Source organism: Lepeophtheirus salmonis, chromosome 13 (assembly GCF_016086655.4).
Source record: "Lepeophtheirus salmonis chromosome 13, UVic_Lsal_1.4, whole genome shotgun sequence".
NCBI classification, from domain to species: Eukaryota; Metazoa; Arthropoda; class Copepoda; order Siphonostomatoida; family Caligidae; genus Lepeophtheirus; species Lepeophtheirus salmonis.
Genome location: NC_052143.2, coordinates 41,099,372 through 41,118,655, shown reverse-complemented (window position 1 = coordinate 41,118,655; position 19,284 = coordinate 41,099,372). Strand labels below are relative to the sequence as shown.

General features: G+C 28.8%; 2 protein-coding genes across 2 annotated transcripts; both read right to left on the bottom strand.

Annotated features, from left to right (window-relative positions):
* Positions 1 to 3,609: 3,609 nt before the first annotated feature.
* On the bottom strand, positions 3,610 to 7,635 carry LOC121127970 (uncharacterized). Its single transcript, XM_040723552.2, has 13 exons — positions 7,582 to 7,635; positions 7,421 to 7,510; positions 5,571 to 5,602; positions 5,443 to 5,489; positions 5,210 to 5,283; positions 5,004 to 5,137; positions 4,789 to 4,927; positions 4,611 to 4,736; positions 4,460 to 4,552; positions 4,283 to 4,406; positions 4,069 to 4,135; positions 3,831 to 4,006; positions 3,610 to 3,771 (listed from the first exon to the last, which is right to left on the bottom strand). Exons 1-13 carry the CDS (start codon positions 7,622 to 7,624, stop codon positions 3,684 to 3,686), a joined length of 1,233 nt encoding a protein of 410 aa, XP_040579486.1. The 5' UTR covers positions 7,625 to 7,635; the 3' UTR covers positions 3,610 to 3,683.
* Positions 7,636 to 14,807: 7,172 nt separating this feature from the next.
* On the bottom strand, positions 14,808 to 18,938 carry LOC121127934 (GTP-binding protein Di-Ras1). Its single transcript, XM_071892892.1, has 3 exons — positions 18,810 to 18,938; positions 16,140 to 16,393; positions 14,808 to 16,082 (listed from the first exon to the last, which is right to left on the bottom strand). Exons 1-3 carry the CDS (start codon positions 18,811 to 18,813, stop codon positions 15,885 to 15,887), a joined length of 456 nt encoding a protein of 151 aa, XP_071748993.1. The 5' UTR covers positions 18,814 to 18,938; the 3' UTR covers positions 14,808 to 15,884.
* Between the last annotated feature and the right edge of the window lie 346 nt (positions 18,939 to 19,284).

Sequence of the window (19,284 nt, the reverse complement as noted above, 5' to 3'; positions counted from 1 at the left end):
AATGTCCAGTTGTAGTATTTCGAAGGAAAGCTCATTTACGTTTGTATACAGATGTAAAAATATGTAGAATATAGATTTGTAGATATAGTGGCTATAATTATGATAACTTATGACTCATGAGAAGAAGAAGCAAAACCAAGTAAACTACTCTAAGAAATTAAAAGAAAATACATATGTACATATATTGAGAAATAAGAAAATAAAAGTTTTCCTCTATTTTCTTGGAGCAAAAGTTACAAAAATTAAAATAAACATAAAACTATTCCGATTAGTATATTTTATTTCCAGTATTTTTTACTAATACATAATTTACTAGTCCAAATTTTTCATTATACGTAAGGTATGAGAGTTTAAGGAAATAAAATCTTTTTTTTTTTTTGAAGTAAAAATATAATTTAAATGTAACCATACTAATAATAAATTAGTTTTAATGTTATTTGATCAAAGTATCAATGATTTAAATGATTCATTTATTATATTTTTGATATATCTGGTTAGTTATTTTAATGAAACATTTATACAATAGATAGGGGCGTCTGCAGGTTTTTTTTTAAGGTGGAGGGGGGAGGTCTGGTTTTTTATTTCTAAAATTTAAGCTGTTCAAATTTTAAAAATTCACAACTTTTCACAAATAATTAAATAATTACATTTATAGGAAAGGAAATATTAAAAATTAAACTTCTTATATATAATTTATGATATAAATTTCAAAAATTCCCAGCCCTTCACAAGAAATTAATTTTGAAAGGAAAAAATTCGAAATCCACAGCTCTTCACAAAAAATAAAAAATAATTGGAAAAATAAATTTTTGACTTATTTTTTGAAAATTGATTCCCTTTATTATGAGTGGATAAAATTCTACCTAAAAATAACAAAAATCATATTTATTGTGCATAAACCATTTTAAAGTATGAATATTTTTATAAAATTTAAGTGTAATATTTGAGCACGTAGTAGTTTTTATTTTTGGGGGCCCAACAAAGAAAGTTTTTATTTTATTTTAGCGTTTTTATAATTAAATAGCGCAAATACTGGAGAAGGAGCCCTTAGCCCTGTTTGATCTTGGTTCCTACACATATGTAATACATATATGTATGTAAATGTTTTATAGATATTGTTATAGATATGCTCCGTTTCTCAAAAGGTGGGTGTTTACTAAAATGTGGGTAACAGTTTTCTTATAGCTGGGTCGTAGATAAATGAACACCAATATAATATCTGATTATCATCCCCCTGGTTGATATTTCAAGGAGCAGGGTCAATATAATTTGTTTATTTATTAATAAACAAATCTAATTTTTGGTTTTTGTAACATTCTGAAGATTTGAAAGTAACATTAGTAGCTTTGCAAGAGTATACAACGCCTAGCCAACCCTTAAAAGTCCACTGAAGAACAGTTATACAAGCTTTGTACGGATACTGTACTAAAAAAAAGGATACCCTTTCGCTGAGATTAATTTTATCTGATGACTATATTATAAAAATTTGGTAATATTTTAAAGTTATAGGATTTTATTTCTTATTCACGTGATTCTTAAGTTTATGTTTAGTCAATTAGAATGTCATTTTTTATCCAAAACTATATACCATTTGGCTAATTCTTTAAATTTATAATAATTTTATGTGTGACGTTTTTTTGTGCCAAGTTCGGACTGTAGGGTGGATCCATAAGAACTTCCCATCCGAGATCCCAGATCTTTTGGTACAGTTGACACGCTTTAGGGTACATAAGGGCCTAATTTGGCATCTATAGAGGGCTGTAAAAATTTGTTGTAATAGTTTTTTTCCAATAGGGACAAGGGTTTATAACAAAAATTATTTTTTAACCCTTCTAATGAAGCATTGAAATAAAGCAAAAAAGTTTTATTTGGCGTTCCTCGAGCCAAAGAGGGAGAAGTATATCACATTGAAAATAGTCAAATTAATTGAGAAAATTAAAAAAAATATTCAGAAAATACTTCTAAATAATTTACTAGTAATTATAAAATAATAGTTCGTTGTTGTCGAAAATGATCCTTGTAACATGTAGTTGAGAAGTACATTTTTATTTATTTCAAATTCAGTAAGAAAATTGCAAAAAAAAAAGTACTCATTTTATAAAAAAGTTGTGTATATCATTTATTGGAATTTTAAAGAGGAATACAATTCAAATAATATTTTTTATGTACTCTCAAAAACAAAAAAGTTATGAAGGATAAAAAAACCCTCGATGACTGGTTCATGTAAAATGAAATAATAAAATGTTCAGAAATAGAAAATACTGTATTTTTCCGTTAGAGTCTAAAGTTTTATGCTGAAAATATATATTTTGTGGAAAATTCAAAAAATCGAAATTGACGTTTGATGAAAAAATGAGAAAAATAGGAGAAAAAAATATTAAGGAAATGACAGGTTAAACATCAATTTCTATGAGTCAAATTTATATGCAAAAGAATCTTAAGACAAATTTGTACAAACTTTATTTTATTAACTAATCCAATATTTCATTTGAAGTTCATTTTTTTGCACCTAAAAAAAACAAAAAAAAAAACGAAAATTCAATTTTCACCAATTTCTTTTTTTGTACACCACTTTTTTGACTTTGAATAAATTTAGACAACTTAGTTATTCGTATAATTGTTTTTTGCAGCATCAATCACTTTTGAATTATAGCCCAACCTCCTATCTAGTCTCTTTGATCAGCAAAAACGGTTTTTGTGTTTTGAATATAGCATAAGCCCCCTTATATGACCCCCCTCCCAAAAATCGACAGCCCCGTCTTAGTTCGACTAGGTTCAAGGACACAGAAGGCAAAAAGTAATGATGTTGTTTTGATTCATGATAGATGCAAGAAAAAGTCGTTTTGACTTACAAAATGATATTTGATCTCCTCCGGTCTACGGATCGACTCCGAGACCCCTTTCCCTCTCAAGACACTCAATAAAAGATAATTCCCACAACATCCTCCACATAATGAGAACTTCCATCTACTTTCATGATCTTTCGAAGTACTAATTTCCGAATATCTCGAAAAAGGCGAGTTCCCTATCCTCCTACTTAATTTTTTCAACACAACTTTATTTATAAATACCACTGGACACGTGACTGAATTAAAACTAAATTTTCTAAACATTCTTCTTCTTTTTGTCCCATAACCATCAATATTCACAAATTTTTAGGGAGGACATAAAACTCAAATATAAATAATTTTAAAGAACGAGCTATGATTCATAGTTGATTATGACTAATGAATGAGTCGTAATAATTTAATAATATATTTGTCGCCTCGTTTCACTTAGCGAAGTTCTTTCCTTAATATTAAAAGGTTGTGATAATTGAATTTCAACTTTCTGCTTATGCAGTTTTCAATTTTGAGATAAAAAGAACATCTATAACTTGCGAGCAAACTTATACCTCTACTTTTCTAACCACCTCGTATTAAATATATTTCTTCCATACGTGTACGCGGTAGTTTTTGAATCTGCATCAACTATATCCAAAATTATCCTATTATTGTTTTGCTTTTAGGATACATGATGCAGCACAATCAACTTAACTGAAATGCTTTATGCTTATGTACAAAGAAATTACAAAGTATCAACCATATGATCCTTGACAATAAAAATCTATTTTTAAATGAAATACACATTTTATTTCAGTATTTGCGTCTAAATCTATGAATAATTAATTCATTATTATTGATTTAACATGGAAATTGCTTGTATGTCAAACTAAATCCAACTGTACCTCTCGGCTCTTCTTTATTTTCGTTCATCACGGCATCACCACTCCTAATGAAGAAAAACAAATTAATTTTTGGAAAAAAAGGCTATGTTTTGGTGTCACAAACTCTGGAGTCATTTCGTCTTGATCGGTTACAAAGCGTAGTTCAAATGGTAACGAGAAAGAACATACACTTATTGAGACAATTTGATCATCAGCTGTGTTAAAATATCTTCCACAAATTTTATTTACAGCTCCAACTGTCATTTGGTTTGTCGACGTGAACGGAATTCCCGATAGAATCTTTGATAAATAAAATATTTGTCAAAAAGTATTGCTTCTTTGTCTACAATAAAGTGATATACCTCTAAAAAGTCCCCTTTACATTTTTCATTAACCAAGGATTTTGCTTCTATACCATTACTGCTCGGTCTAAATTTCAAAGAATACAATGACATTTTTTTGCTAATTACAATTCATTAATGATAAATCTATCAATAATTCGTTGAGCTCGTTTTGTTTTAACATTGAAATATTTAGTAGTTTGATGAAATATCATTAATGTTCATATTTACATACCCAAGACCATATGAATCCTTACTCATCGTTCCAGTCACTGTAGGAATGTAGCATATCCGACAATTTCCTGTTTCTCTTCTTATACAAATTCTATAGTCTTGACTACTTAAATGTGTTGCTTTTCCTATTGGAATAAAACATATATTTTCTAGTAACCATTATTATACGTATATTCACCCTCTATCACAAGTTCAGATATACTTGTAGGAAATGCATAATTTTCAATCACTCCAGATTGGCCTGTAAAATATTGCAGGCATCCAGATGGCCCTAGAAATGAGGCGATATAAAGAGGCATACAAATTTAAAAATATTTAAAAATATAAACCTGCTAAAGTGGTATCTTCAAATCCACACTCAAATTGAGTTACTTTGATATCGAACGCTGCATTATTGAAGCCGCCTCCAAAAAAGAATTGAGCCATATTGCAGGTCGCAATAGAGTCCACAATCACTAAAATATTTTTATTAAATCTGTGAAATCATTTTACTGCAACGTTACTCACTATGCCGCCCAGAATTTGTACCACAAATAACTGGAGATCCACCATTTTCCCCAGTTATACTGAAACTATCTGTGGTGCAGTCCCCAATGGATCCTCCAACGTTTGTAATCGAGGACACTGGATCTGATATACGAAAAACCTAGTAATTCAAGTATCCAACATTATACTATGAATATTCGATTCGTGTATTTTAGTTAAAATATGTATGTACTTACAATAAAGTCAAATCTAATTCGACAAATGTTGGAATGCTTAGGACATATCGTGAAGGAGCAATCCGATGTTGAATCAGAGCCTTTACTAAGATAAGTGCAATTCTCTGATGACGTTCCTCCACAAGTCAACGTAACTATAAATAATTCATTATTCGGATAAAAAATGATGTAATTAGTACTTGAGATATTTCTTGTGCTTAACTTACAAATGCAGCACACACCGTATCCTGAGGCGCAAGTGTCACCTGCTGGTAATCCTCCTCTTGTTGAACACTCATTGCTTAAGAAATGTTAAATGATAAAAACTAAATTTCACGTTTTTGAAAAATAAATTAAGAATAATTATTTTATAATTATTTTTTACAAAAGAAAAAGAAAAATAGTCAACATTGTAGATTTTTTTCTTTGAATTTTTAGATTGAAGCCATTAAATACCTACCTTGTATAGCAGGTTCCGTTCCGAGTTGTACCATTACACGCAGTGTTCTGTAAATTATTCATGGAAATATATATTTATTGAAATTAATTCAAAGGATATTTAATCTATGCAATTATTTGGTTTTTTACCTGAAATCGAACAAATCCAAAGATTGACAAACCTATGAAATATAATATCATTATTACATTATAAATAAAAAAAATATCTTTAAAGTACGCTATATTACATTAATAATAGATTGATTGTCGAATCAACTATAACTAATGTACTCCTACTATCCCAAGGTTGGTTGTATATTATTACAATACATATTACATACATACGAAGAGAGTGTTCAAAAAGTAAAGTGACATTTCCAATTTTACAGGCAACGTGTATCTGGTAAGCCAGATTTTCTTAATTTTTTATATTAGTATATTAAAAAAAAACATATATTTATTGTTTAAAACTATCTAATATGTTTGCTTTGTTTGTGAGCAGCATAATGTTTAGAAATATTTTGTGTGTTCGGAGATTTTTTGCTATACCTTCTTTGATAGGTCTCTTCAGCTTTTTTTCTCTCAACCATATACCCATGATTTGTCACCAGTCATGACCTTTTTGAGCAAATCCCGATAATCATTGACGTTAGTCAACAGCTCATTAGCGATGCTCATGCGACGATTATTTTTGTCAAAACTAAGCAATTTCGGAACAAACTTCTCTGACACTCATCTCATGCCCAAAATATTCGAAAAAATTTCATGGGACGAACCAACTGATATGTCAATATCCTTTGTAACTTCTATGATAGTAATTTTCTTCACTGTTTCAATATCTTCATCTGTTGATGCCGTGGTTCGCTGTTCAGAGCAGGGATCATCATTGGCATCTTGGAAGTGTTTGTACCACATATAAACTTTTTTTTTTACTCAGAAAAGTTCACTTGCCATTCTCAACATTTCAAGTGTTTTGGAGCATTTAATTTCATTTTTTGCACAAAATTTCGTGCAAATTCTTTGATCCATGTTTTTTCAATAGCAAAAAATCCCCTAACCATTATATATCTCATAAACATACTTCAGATATTTTATAGCTTTAAACAATATATAGGTGTGTTCTTTTAAAATCTACTAACATAACACAGTAAAAATCTAGAATACCAAATATACGTTTCCTGGAAAATTTGAAAAGCCACTTTCCGTTTGAACACACCTCGTACTACGGATGAATCCGAATAATACTCTTACTCGGCACATGAATGTAAAAATACTCGCATATTACCTAAAAAGGAATGACCTTCGGATAATGACTACTCCTTGGATATCTATTTCTTGGCAATTTTACTCACATAATCCGGATATTTGTCATATATACTAGTGTGGATGTATAATTTCAAATAATTTCACAAATTATTTGAGTACTGTTCTACAGGTAAGGATTAAGGCGATTGAAGCAGTTCATATTTTTTTTTGTGATAACAAATATGTCTTAAAAATTCAGCAAGAAATGCTTATGATCAAGATACATAGAATTATAAACTGTTGTGGATTCCTGCAATCTTAGAATCTTACTCCTTGGCAGTTGGACTAGAGACCATTTAAAAGTGTGTGGTGGGAGGTTGTAGTTTCATAAGAATGACACCATAGGTTAATGAAAGCATTAACCTGTGAGGTTCTATTGTTATGTGTATTAAAAAGTGGCCAGAAGGAGAATGACTCATGAGTCCCCCTGTTCCAGAGCTTATACTCATCCATTATCAGTAACATATGTGTATTACTTTTGAAGATTTAGTTTTGTAATTAAGGCTATATAGCACAATCTTTTAAATATACGAAACTTAACACTAATATATAGTATAAAAGTATAAATTGCAGCGCTTTAAATTTTCCTCAAAAAACAATTTTTGAACTAAAATTTGAATTGAAATTTTAAAAAAAAACTTTTTTTTTTATCATTTGAAATAACTTATATTTTATGGGTATTCAATTTTGCTTACCTTTTCTAGACTCATCTATAGGAGAGCATTGACATGCAAAAGCCATGAATGAAATCAGAAACAACATTTTCCAAAGATGTGAAAAACGTTCTGTAAATTACCAATTATATTATTAATACATAAAATCTCAAAATTATTCAACTAATATGTGTCATATTTACCCATTGTAATGTATTTGAATTGATTGAATTTAAATATAACCATGTTTAATTTTCTCAAAGTTGAAAATGCAACTAAAAATTTATTTAAAAAAGCGTAATAATAACACTTTGAGTCAATTCTGCATGTAATCATTACATGTAGAAATTCTGTCTAAAATAGTACATATTTCTAAGCAATTTCCATATGTAGTTGCTTTTTATAAAAATAGCTTAGTCATAGGAATATAACTCAATTTTGTAAAACCATTTAAAAATTTAGTAAAAAAATTGAACATATTGATTTATTCAAATAATATTAGGTTGGGGAGGAAGTAATTTTGAATTTTTTCGTTGTATTTCAATGCCTTATAAGAAGTGTTACAATCATTCGATTTAAGCCCCGTTCTGTTTGATATCGTTTGCCAACGAGAATCCAACTTCACAGTGCCCTTCTCATGGAAGCCCATGACCCTATTGAAAAGAAAAAAAAACTCAGACACTCAGTTTTCACAAGCCTCTATTGAGGCCAAGATTGTACCCCCAAGAGTGTTGTTTATAGACAAGAATAGGTGATAGTCACTTGGTGCGAGGTTTGGACTGTAGGGTAGATAAATAACAACTTCTCATCCGAAGTCATTGAGCTTCCGGCGCGTAATCAAAGACGTATGAATACATCGTTTCGTCTTAATGTAGCACAATATTTTTCAGATTTGACTACTTTTTAGAAAATTTCATGAAGAATTTATAAATTTTTTTAAATATAATATTTCTCTGAATTACCTTTTTTATAAAAGCAACATATCTCAAAAAAGCTCGAATCTTATTTATTTCCGGGAAAATGGAAGGGAAATTATCCCAACTCCTATGGCTAGGTCCTTAAAATATTTACCTTTTATCTAAATGGGATCTATAAATCGTAAAAATTAATAATAAGAGTTTGTAAGATAAAATTGAGGCTCGAGACGACTTGTTTATTCGTGAGAATGTTCTAAATCAAAAAATCGCAGAGATTTATATATTTATCTCTGTAAATTTGAATATAAAACCCATGTTTTAACATCAGAATCCGATTATGTTTAAAACATGTTAGAGAGAGAGAGAGAGTTGGTGTGCCAACATTTTTCAACTTTTTGAGGATTATTTTGGTACAAAACTGTTACTTCAAAGAAGTCAATGAAAATAGAGACTATGAAAATGTTTGTGATACTTGATAGATAAAAAATAATTATTCGTAGGAGGGGGGTGAGGTATCATAGAAAACTCCATCTATGTAAAAAAAGTAGATACTTATCTCTTTTCTATAAACAGAAAGTAATAATAATTTATTTTCCTAAAAAAGAGAATAACCATCATTAATAAAATTTCATTATGAAATATTTTTATTAAAAAATATCATCTAATTAATTGACTTTTATTCAAAAGAGATCATTAATTTTAGAAAAAAAAAGTCTAAGACGGAAATATTTTATTCAGATTTTGATATGAGGTAATGGAAATAAAACGGGAAAAAACCATTTATCTACAAAAAATTCCTAGACTGATTTATAATTATTTCAATATAGTTGGAATATATTATGTAAAATAATAGTTATTATATAAAAATTAAAAAGGTTAACAGCAGTCCCAGATTGACTAAAAATATTTTTTGAATATGGTTGGAGTTTCAGTTTTATTATATTATGCAAAATCGATTGGTTAGTTGGCCAATTAGTCCCAACAATTGAGTTATTGATCAATATTTATTAAGTTTTCCTCACAGTTTAAGAATCCGAGTTAATTCAAATTCAACCAATCAATATTTAGAAGCAGAGATATTGACAAATAACAACAAAATGTAAATGTTTTTAATAAAATATCGATGTGTTGATACCAGGATTTGAGATTGAACGGGAAAATCCATGTTGCTCACGTTTTCCGTTCATTTTTGAACGAATGAACGAAAAAAACACCATTTTTATTGTTTCTAATTACCATTTTTTCCAAGGATTACAAAAAAAAAATCTTGATTTTTTGTATAATTGTTATTATTTTGAGGGTTCCAAAATAGAATAAATATATATTCAAAAATTATGGATCTGATTTTGTGTGTACAACTATCAATAACTGTGTAAATTGATTACTTTTTATAAAATGTCTCACGGCACACTATATGCAAATCACTGAACTATGGAATTGCCATTTATGAAATAAGTATTCTAGGTTAGATTAGAGTTCGATTTTCAACATATCCATTCATTTATTAATTTCATTGGTAAATAATTATAAAAAAATAAAATATTATCTTAACCACGATGATGAATGCAGAGTAAAAATAAACACATTTATGGGAATGCATGTAAATATGTAAGGTAAGGATTTTTTGGTGTCCCAAAATGATTGATCTCAGATTATGTATTACCAGGTTAGGGATGTTAGGACCAAGTAGGGAACATTAGTTTTTATTGTTCTTTAAAAAACTTTATTCGTACATAGTTTATTTTTTTCCTCACATCAAAAATGAACGAATGAACGACAAATAGAAAATTTTCAGAAAATGAACGAATGAACGGAAAAAGGGCGAAGGGGTCGAAGCCTAGTTGATACTTTGTTAGTTAACAGAACATGGATTGGTTGAACACTAATTAGTTCATGTTAAGCTATGAATAATTTCCTACTATTATTAAATAATGAACCCACAGTGAAGAATAATTTTAAAAAAGTAGAAAATATCTAATAATTTGTATTATATATAGCTGCATCTCTTAGAGCATGTAATCTAACTTATTAATGTATATATGTATATATACATAGGTGTATATATACATATATCCATAGGTGTATAGTTTTGTGCATGTTCTTTTTCCAAATACCTTTGAAATGTGTTTACATACATATTTACAAGCATGCACAGTACAAATGTTCCATGTAAATCTTTTTGTGTACATCAATTTGTTTTGAAGCCCCAAAACATGTATATGTTAATTTATTTTTTCATGACTAATTACAGTAATTATGACATATTTGTAGCATATGTAGAGCTACGTAAAAGTAAGATAAAAAGATGCATTTTTGTTTTTGTAAATATATATCAAGTGCATCGTTTCAGAAGAATCCGTTTTTAAAACTTAGGCTTCAATAATATATATAGAAAGCGGGTAAAGAAGGGAGTTAGGTAAACAAGTAACTAATATATCAAATTAAGTTAAATGAAAGTTACAAAATATTTTTTTTTTCTGCATGTTCTGTTTTTCAAGTGAATTTATGTATTCCCAAGCGTGGGTTTGATTCATTTTAGCTCTCACCCAGCCCACCAGTTTAGTTGTGTTGTGTGAAGAGAAATACCCGTAAATTTTAGCACAGTTATGTAAATAAAATTTTATACCTATGGGCAAAAGCCAATTATCTATACATATTTTAACACAAATTCTGCATACCCAAACGTGGCATTTTATTTTATTTTAGCCTTCTTATGACCAAATCAGTATGAATTCTCATTATCGCTCATAGGAGCACACCAACTCAGATGTTTTTATTTTTCTTCTATTAAATAAGTAGTATTTAGTCTAAAAATATTAAGGGATATTTTCTTGTTCACCCAGTAGAACAGCCCCAATTCATAGCGCGGGTAGAGTGGTTGAATGGTTAAGTTTACTTAATTTATTTAAAAAAAATACTTGTTTTAATTTCTATATTTACTAACCCAATATCTTTCATCTCTAGTTAAATACTGGGTGGCAATTGGCTTATGGAATTGCAATATGGACAAGTTTCTAAAGTTCAAACAATGGAGAAATTGCACGTTTTCAAAAAATCTCCAACGGTTTTAATCGGATGGTCATCTGACGCTAAATAACATGATGTCATTTTAAATTATTTTTATTATTAAACTATTCTAAAATTCTTTCTGATTATCCCTTTGATATATTTTACTTTAATGTACATTGTTATTATTTTATTTTACATATGTATGTCTCAACTTTTTAAAAATTTCATATGTAAATCTAAATATTTGTACTAGAAGAGAATATACAAAGGGAGGTAGACTGTAAATAACTATTGAGAACTTGGTCCACAAGAGATCCCTGCTTAGGGAACAAAAAAAATGATTTACAGACCAAGATAACTCCCCGTACAGTAAAGGACAAACCATTCTAAAACAGAAATCCCCCTACCAGGCGAGTGGTGACCCATTCCCAACAGAGCAGAGGACCTTGTTTCTGCAAGTTTCAAGTCTTGGTCTTCCTTATTTAAATATAACTATACATACACATGTATATTTACACGCACAATAGATGTGGTAACCCGCCTTAACAATCAAACAAACAAAGACAAAAACATAAACTTCGAGGCTGAGGTAATAAATTACTTTTTAATTGAAGCTTATGTAATAAGTTAATATATATTTCTTAGTTTTATCTGCCATTACTTAAGTAATTAATATAATGTCTTAATCTGATCAAAAGACAGACGACAAAAAAGTCAAGTTCTGTCCCTTTGTTATTTTTAGGGACTATAAGTTTAAGTTTGATATAGTATAAAAGTCTCAAGTTATGTCTTAAGCTAAAAAAATTAACGTTGAATAATTAAAGAGACTGTTTATATGTTTTACTATGTATACAAATATTAAATTATATACAAACTTTGAACTAACTAATAATTATTTTTTTTGTTACGTATTACTGAAGAACAAGACAAGATTGTAAATTCAACGATGCAAAGTTAGAAATTACTGCTTCATATGTACAAAATACTTCATTATTATTGTTAATGAGATAAAAAAAATGTATACTGTAGTTTTATTCAGAGAATCCTTTACAAAAAATGAGCAATGCTTAAAAATAATGCTAATACAGAAAATGTAGTCGAAATTAGTTTTTGAAGGATAAAATTGTATAATAATTTAAAAATATTCACCTAATTGTAATGAAATGTACAAAACTCAATGAATTGATTATAGGACCAGTGATTACTTAGTCGGATATCGAAAAATAAGTCATAAATGTAAAGGAAACACTTATTATTACTTTTGATAATTCTTAGATATAAGTAAGTTTACTTTAAATAAATTTTCAACCATGTAATATACAATAAGTAACTTATTTATTCAACTCAGTATTAGTATTCAATACTGATATACAACAAAAAAAATATAGTATACTTCGTTTGCATGACAGTCTTTTCCTAAAGAAAAAAAAATGTCCCTGTACCTTTGTAGGTCACTGATTTCCATTCTATCCAGTTTAATTACTCTTTGATGTACTAGGAATATTGTTCAACATTTCTTCCCAATTATTCATTCGGAACTGGTTCCTTTAAAAAAACAGATGTACTAAAAAAATATGCTTCGAGTGAATAATCACTTATTGAAAGATTTCAGCAAAGTCAAACTGCACAAGCAAAAATTATTTGTGTTTTTCATGACGATGATGAGATCAAATGTTTCGTTCATTATGTGCATGGGAAAATTATCATATTTTATACCTATCGTTGAAAAAGAAAAATATATATATATTTATAACTTTTTACTGGGAGATTTTATACAAAACTTATGAAATGATTTTTAGACTAAGGAGATACCATTCTGGAAATACTGGGTAAAATACCAGTAAAATTTATATATAGTTACATGCCAAACAAGAGTTGAAAATATTAATAACTTTTGTTGGTTTATCCTGTATCCATTTATCAGGTTAAGCTAGGAAGAAGTGTAGATCATTGGCTAATTTGTTGTGACATATAAGTTCCGTAAATTATTTCTTAAATAAAATAATTTCATCCTTTCATAGTACTATTGTTTTATATATAACCATATCACATTTTCAGAAATAAATTACGATATTAATTAATTATGTATATAAGATCAAGAATTTTTGCCTTTTGTGTATATATTAACTCATTCTTAATGAAAATGTATACGACGTGTATTCAAAAAGTAAGATTAATTATCAAATTTTGCAGGCAACTTTCATTTGCTATGCTCAATCTTTTTATTTTTGTACACTTGCCACGAACATATATTAACTGATTCAGTTATATAATATGCCTTGTTTGTTTGTGAGGGGCATAATGGTTAGATTGGGCTTTGGTTTCTATATCATAACCATATATCTATGATTCGTGACCAGTTATTACCCTTTTGAACAAATCAAGATCATCATTGATGCCTGTCAACACCTCATGAGCAATGCTCATGTGACGATTGTTTTGGATAAAATTACAAACTTCGCTTACACTTGTCTCATGTCCATGTTCTAAAAAAAATTATAGCACGAGCCAACCCATATGTCATTATCCCCTAATAACTTTTTTATAGTAATTTTCTTCACTGTTTCAACGTTTTCATCTGTTGTTAACGTGCTTGACCATTCAGAGGGAAGCTCTTCATTAGCATCGTCCCAGCTATCTTGGAATAGTTTGTAGCACTCGTAAACATTTTTTTTAAACAGAACAGTTTCACCGTACGCCATTGTCAACATTTCAAATATTTTGGAGCACTTAATTTCCTTTTTTACACAAAATTTGATGCAAATTCTTTTGATACATGTTTGTGATAGCAAAAAATCGCCGAATACACAAAATACTTATGACTGTTATGCCTCTAATAAACAAACTAAACATATTATATAGCTTTAAGCAATAAGTATAAGTTCATGACAAGTGTACTATTATAAAAAAATAACAAAATTGAGCATTCCAAATTTACGTTGCCCACAACATTTGAAAAATCATCTTACTTTTTGAACACACATTGACAATGCAAGGACACAACTAAAATATAAAAAACTATTTTTTAATGACCATACAATTCTAAGTATTACTACAAATATCCTGGAAACTATTTTGTATTTCTTGGTTCAATGCAAACAAAAAGTAACAAAAAGTTATTTTTTAATCAAAAATAAACACACTTTCTATCATTTATTTATTACATATTTATCTACAGCATATTATTAAGGAATTCAATCTATTCAAATATATATGCCCATACCAATACAAAGAAATTAGGCATGCATATTTAAGTTTTATAAAAATATCCAAGATAAACATTTGTACTGTATAAATCACTCATTCTATGACTCCTAGGGTTAATATGTTTTGCTTATTTATAAATATTGTATTTATTGGTACCTGGAAAAAACATTCTTAACCATTTAATAAAAAAAATATATAGTAGGAGATGTATAAAAGTACTTTGAAGCAGAAAATACCGATTTGTCAAGCAATATACTGATGATATTAATTTTTATCGAAATAATACAAACGGAAAGTTATTTTTTCAGTTATGTATTTCAATAGGAATTTTATGAACAATCATTTGCCTTTAGATGTTTTTATGTCCTAAATCAAAGTAATACAGATTATTTACTTAAATTTAAGTTATAAATGATGAATAATGATTTACATATAAAATTTAGGATGGCAACATTGTTGCAATTGAATTTTAAATGTTAAACAATGTGTTTTTCTGTTAAAGAAATGAGTTATTCCTAATACATATCCTTAGATAAATATTATATTTCATAATATATATATATATTTTTACAGTAAACACTTATAAAATCGCACTCTCAAATCAAGCGTTATGGGCAACAAGTATTTCACTAATCTATAAAATAGCACACTTTTTATCCAATTTACAATTTAAATCATTTCCATATTGTGACTCGGCTACCAAGTCCATTATGGCTTTGAATAGTTCCGTCACTGATTCTGGATCCTTCGCTGCACATTCTCTATACGTTGCTTTCCATTCGACCATGACCTTTTCTGCAATATCCTTATCAAAGAATGCTTCCTTTCCCCAGCCACCCACACTCTGGTGTTGTAATACGGAACCATAGCTGAAATGTTTGGAAGCATACTTGGACATTCTTGTAGACCGATGATTGGACGATGATTTTCGAAGGCTTGGATGCTTATGATCATGGGATTGGTAATGATACTCAGAGTATTTAGCTGAAGAGGAGGAAAATCCCTCGTAATTGTGGAAATAGTCATTTTCTTCATGATGTTTCCTGCGGTTATGTTTATCTGTTCTCCAGGATGAGAGAGACATCTCTACCTTGTCGGCTTTGTTTCCTATGACAATGATTGGTATATGTTCTAGGCCACGAGATTCACTGATTTGTGAATATAGTTGAGTAACGTACTCAAAGCTATCAGGACAGATGAGATCAAATACAAGAATATAGGCCGTTGCATCTCTTAGTCCATAGCCTATTTTGTTTAAAATAAGGCGATCATTATCAAAGAAAGAACACCATTAAAGTATATAAAAATAATAAAAAAATATAATTGTTAATTCTTTGTAATCTCAGAAAATTATTGATTTAAAAAGTTATTATTTATAAATTATTTGATGTGGTGATCTTTCTTTGTAAATCTGATAAATTATAGAAGGAATTCACCGGAAAAAAGGGCAAATCAGGGATGTCTACAATTTTCAACTCATATTGCTGCTCATGCAAAATCACTGAAGGATAATAAGTCTCTTTGCGTCCTGTTGGATAATAAGAAGGCTCAAAAGTACCCCAAACAAATTGCTGAAATATAATATAAGCATTAAATACATCTTGATCATCAAAAATAATTTTCATTACTTGAATAATGGATGTCTTTCCTACTCCAGGAGCACCTAATATAATGAGTTTCACAAGATTGGAACCGTCAGGACTATAGGTTGGATCCCCATATCGATTACTCGAAATCAATTTCGAGGGTGGATTATGTACATCTGAGGGAGTGGATACTTGCCAATCCATCTTGAGCCCAGTTAAATTCCATCTATTACAACTTGATGTGAGGGGTACATTACCGCTCCCACCTGTGCTTGAATTACTTATCGGTGATGGATCTATGTACAAAATAACAATAATAGAATCTGTCAAATTATTACTAAAAAAATCTGATGTATTATTGCTTCAATACTCTATATCAGTGATCCCTTGTCATAGCTCTTCCCAGGTTATCAAACTATGGATATAATTTTTTTTGAAAAAAGTAAAAAGATTTGGGCAAATTTAATTGTTTCTACCCAAAAAAAAACAAAAAAAAAAAACTTCTTGGGCCTCCGCAGGGATGAAAAGGGATCGTAATGATTGCTCTATATACTAAATTAATATTAACATAAGAGCCTTTGTTCAAAGTAAATATACAGGTAGGAAGGAAGGAAAAGGAGCTTTGAAATGGCAAACTGTAGCCATAATATTTTTTTATTGTTCCCTTAATTGATCAGACCCAGGGCTACACTGATCATGGAATTCTGGACACATGGAACAATCCCGCAGGAAGCTTAGCTTGTTTTAATTTTTTTCTCCTCATGAAGAAAGGAGTAAAAAAGGAAGTTGACTCATCTTGACCTTTTTCAACCAATCACTCCAATTATATTATCCTCATGCATATTCTATGTGTCTAGAATTCCATGAAAGTATGGATATGGCGTATTATGTATACATGGGTACGTACATTGTATATGGCTCTTAATTGCTATTTTCCTTTTAAAGGCATAATAATTGTAGCATTAAAAAGAGCTAAATTGAAATGTCATTTCTATTATTATTTTTTATATACAAGAAATATATAAAAAGCACAAAGTTATTAAAGTAAGATGCATATATGCTCATTAAGGAAATAATCAAAAGCTTAATGAGCAAAAAAATATTTTTAAGAATTGCAATATAACCCCTAAGAGGTTCAACTATGACATATTACTTTCACATACAACTATCACTTACAAATAGAGGGTTCAATATATTTATTAATAGTAAAACTCAATGAAGCATTCATAAGTAATTCCATAATTTTGAAATAGTATGTACAAGAAAATTGTTAAGAAAATACACCTGTTTCTATTGACCTGACTAGGAAGGGGAGACATTTGGACAAATTTTCTGACAACTTTGACAGAAAAAAAAAAAAAAAATGGTGTAGAAATACCAAATTTTAGAAAAATGACAAAGACACATAATTTGCTAATAACTTTTTGTTAAGAAAGACAAATAATATTTTGATACATTTTAAGGGCCATTCGGAATATTTGGCTGACAAATGATAGTTAATTCATTTACATATGTGATTATATATTTTAATTCAATTTAAAATGATTATATGATAAATTGGTATTGTTCATATGCTATATAAGTAAACTAATCCTGTTGTTGTTGTCCAGGAAAATTTGATTTTATAAATTATATTTATAAATGATCCTTATATGAACATAAAACAGTAAAGCTGTTTGATTAGACATTGAAAAAAAAAAAAAAAAAAAAAAAAGATGGCAACTTTATCAATAATTTATAAAGATTCGAACTAAATTCGAACCATATACTACTGTATATAGTTCGAATGTAGTTCAAAGGTTTAACATTGTAGTACTTCAAAAAATATATATAAACAAACACGTCAGCGATTCGAATGGAAAAAGTGTTAAATCACTTCCTCTTTATAAATTAATTATCATATGATGGATTATTCATATTGGAAAATACTCATGGATTAACGTAAAAGAATAAGTTTAGGCAAGAGCAGTTATCTTCCCATAGAGTTGAACCTTGAACCATAGATACCGCAACTAACCGAAAAGATAATTACATAAAGGGTCAAATAAATTTAACCAATAAAATTAATATATACAATCGTATATATATATAAACATATTAAGAATTAATTTCGGCAAATGTTCCAGATGATCCTTTGGCAAATATTCCTTCGCACCAAATAGTCTGCTCATGCGAAAATAAAAAAAAAGAATAACCTTTCCTGTAACAAGCTACTACAGCTCCCCTTTTGTCACAAGTCTTGACTATTTCTTTAAAATATAAATTAAATGTGTTATTTTTTTGTACTCTTTCCTCTTCATTTTTAAAAACAACTTTAAAACACAATTAACAGCCTAAAAGTTTTATTGTGGATATTTTTTTTTAGAATAAAATACTTCTTTCAGACATATTAAGTCCACATGTATTTTATGTATATCGCTGCCTTATAATTTAAATGTCTTATCTGTTCATTTTCAAATTTTTCTAGAGAGGTTATTTATAATTAAATATTTTCCGGATAGTTATTAAGTCATAATAATAAAAGTATTGAATGCAATTCCTCATTTAATATATTTTGTATTTAATTTGTACAATTTAATTGTTTCCCCAAAATAATTATAAGACATATCAAAGTACTATTTATAATTTAAGATGTCAAAAACTTTATAAAGGATACGTTTTTATATATTCCTTCTCCCCATTTCTTACGCGTTTAATTGAAAACAAACTTACCCATACTTATACTATTCAAATGAAATGATATCTTCTAATAATTATGAGGAATACAGTTTGCCATACACCATTGATGGTTACAATTTATATGTCGACTACTACGTTGCACACCTTAGGTTCATATAGTATATATATTCGTGCTTATAAGGTATATATATATGTTTATAATTGATGGGAGAGCGATAGTCGAAGAAAAGTCTCTTAATTTGTATAAGAGTAAAAAAAAGAAGAGCGCCTTTGTAAGCAAACAATGATTGAATGGGTATTTTATAAAGGGATTGGATACAAATAGGTATTTGTATATTCAAATCAGGTTCTAAGATGGAGGGGTTAAATGGCTGATAGGAAGATCATTTTATAGATATTAAAAAAAAAAAAAAAAAAAATAGGAAAGGGAAATACTAATTTTGTATTAACCGCACTTTTTTTAAATAATTATACCTTGTTCATTATTTAAAATCTAAATTATTATCTA

What these genes read in the sequence shown, in the direction of transcription:
- LOC121127970 (XM_040723552.2), bottom strand. Translation starts at nt 7,624, where the DNA reads ATGGTTATATTTAAATTCAATCAATTCAAATACATTACAATGG. An exon ending in TATAGATGAGTCTAGAAAAG is followed by an intron (nt 5,603 to 7,420) that starts GTAAGCAAAATT and finishes TATATTTCATAG; the next exon opens with GTTTGTCAATCTTTGGATTT. An exon ending in CAAGACGAAATGACTCCAGA is followed by an intron (nt 3,772 to 3,830) that starts GTTTGTGACACC and finishes TTTCTTCATTAG; the next exon opens with GAGTGGTGATGCCGTGATGA.
- LOC121127934 (XM_071892892.1), bottom strand. An exon ending in GAAAGACATCCATTATTCAA is followed by an intron (nt 16,083 to 16,139) that starts GTAATGAAAATT and finishes ATTATATTTCAG; the next exon opens with CAATTTGTTTGGGGTACTTT.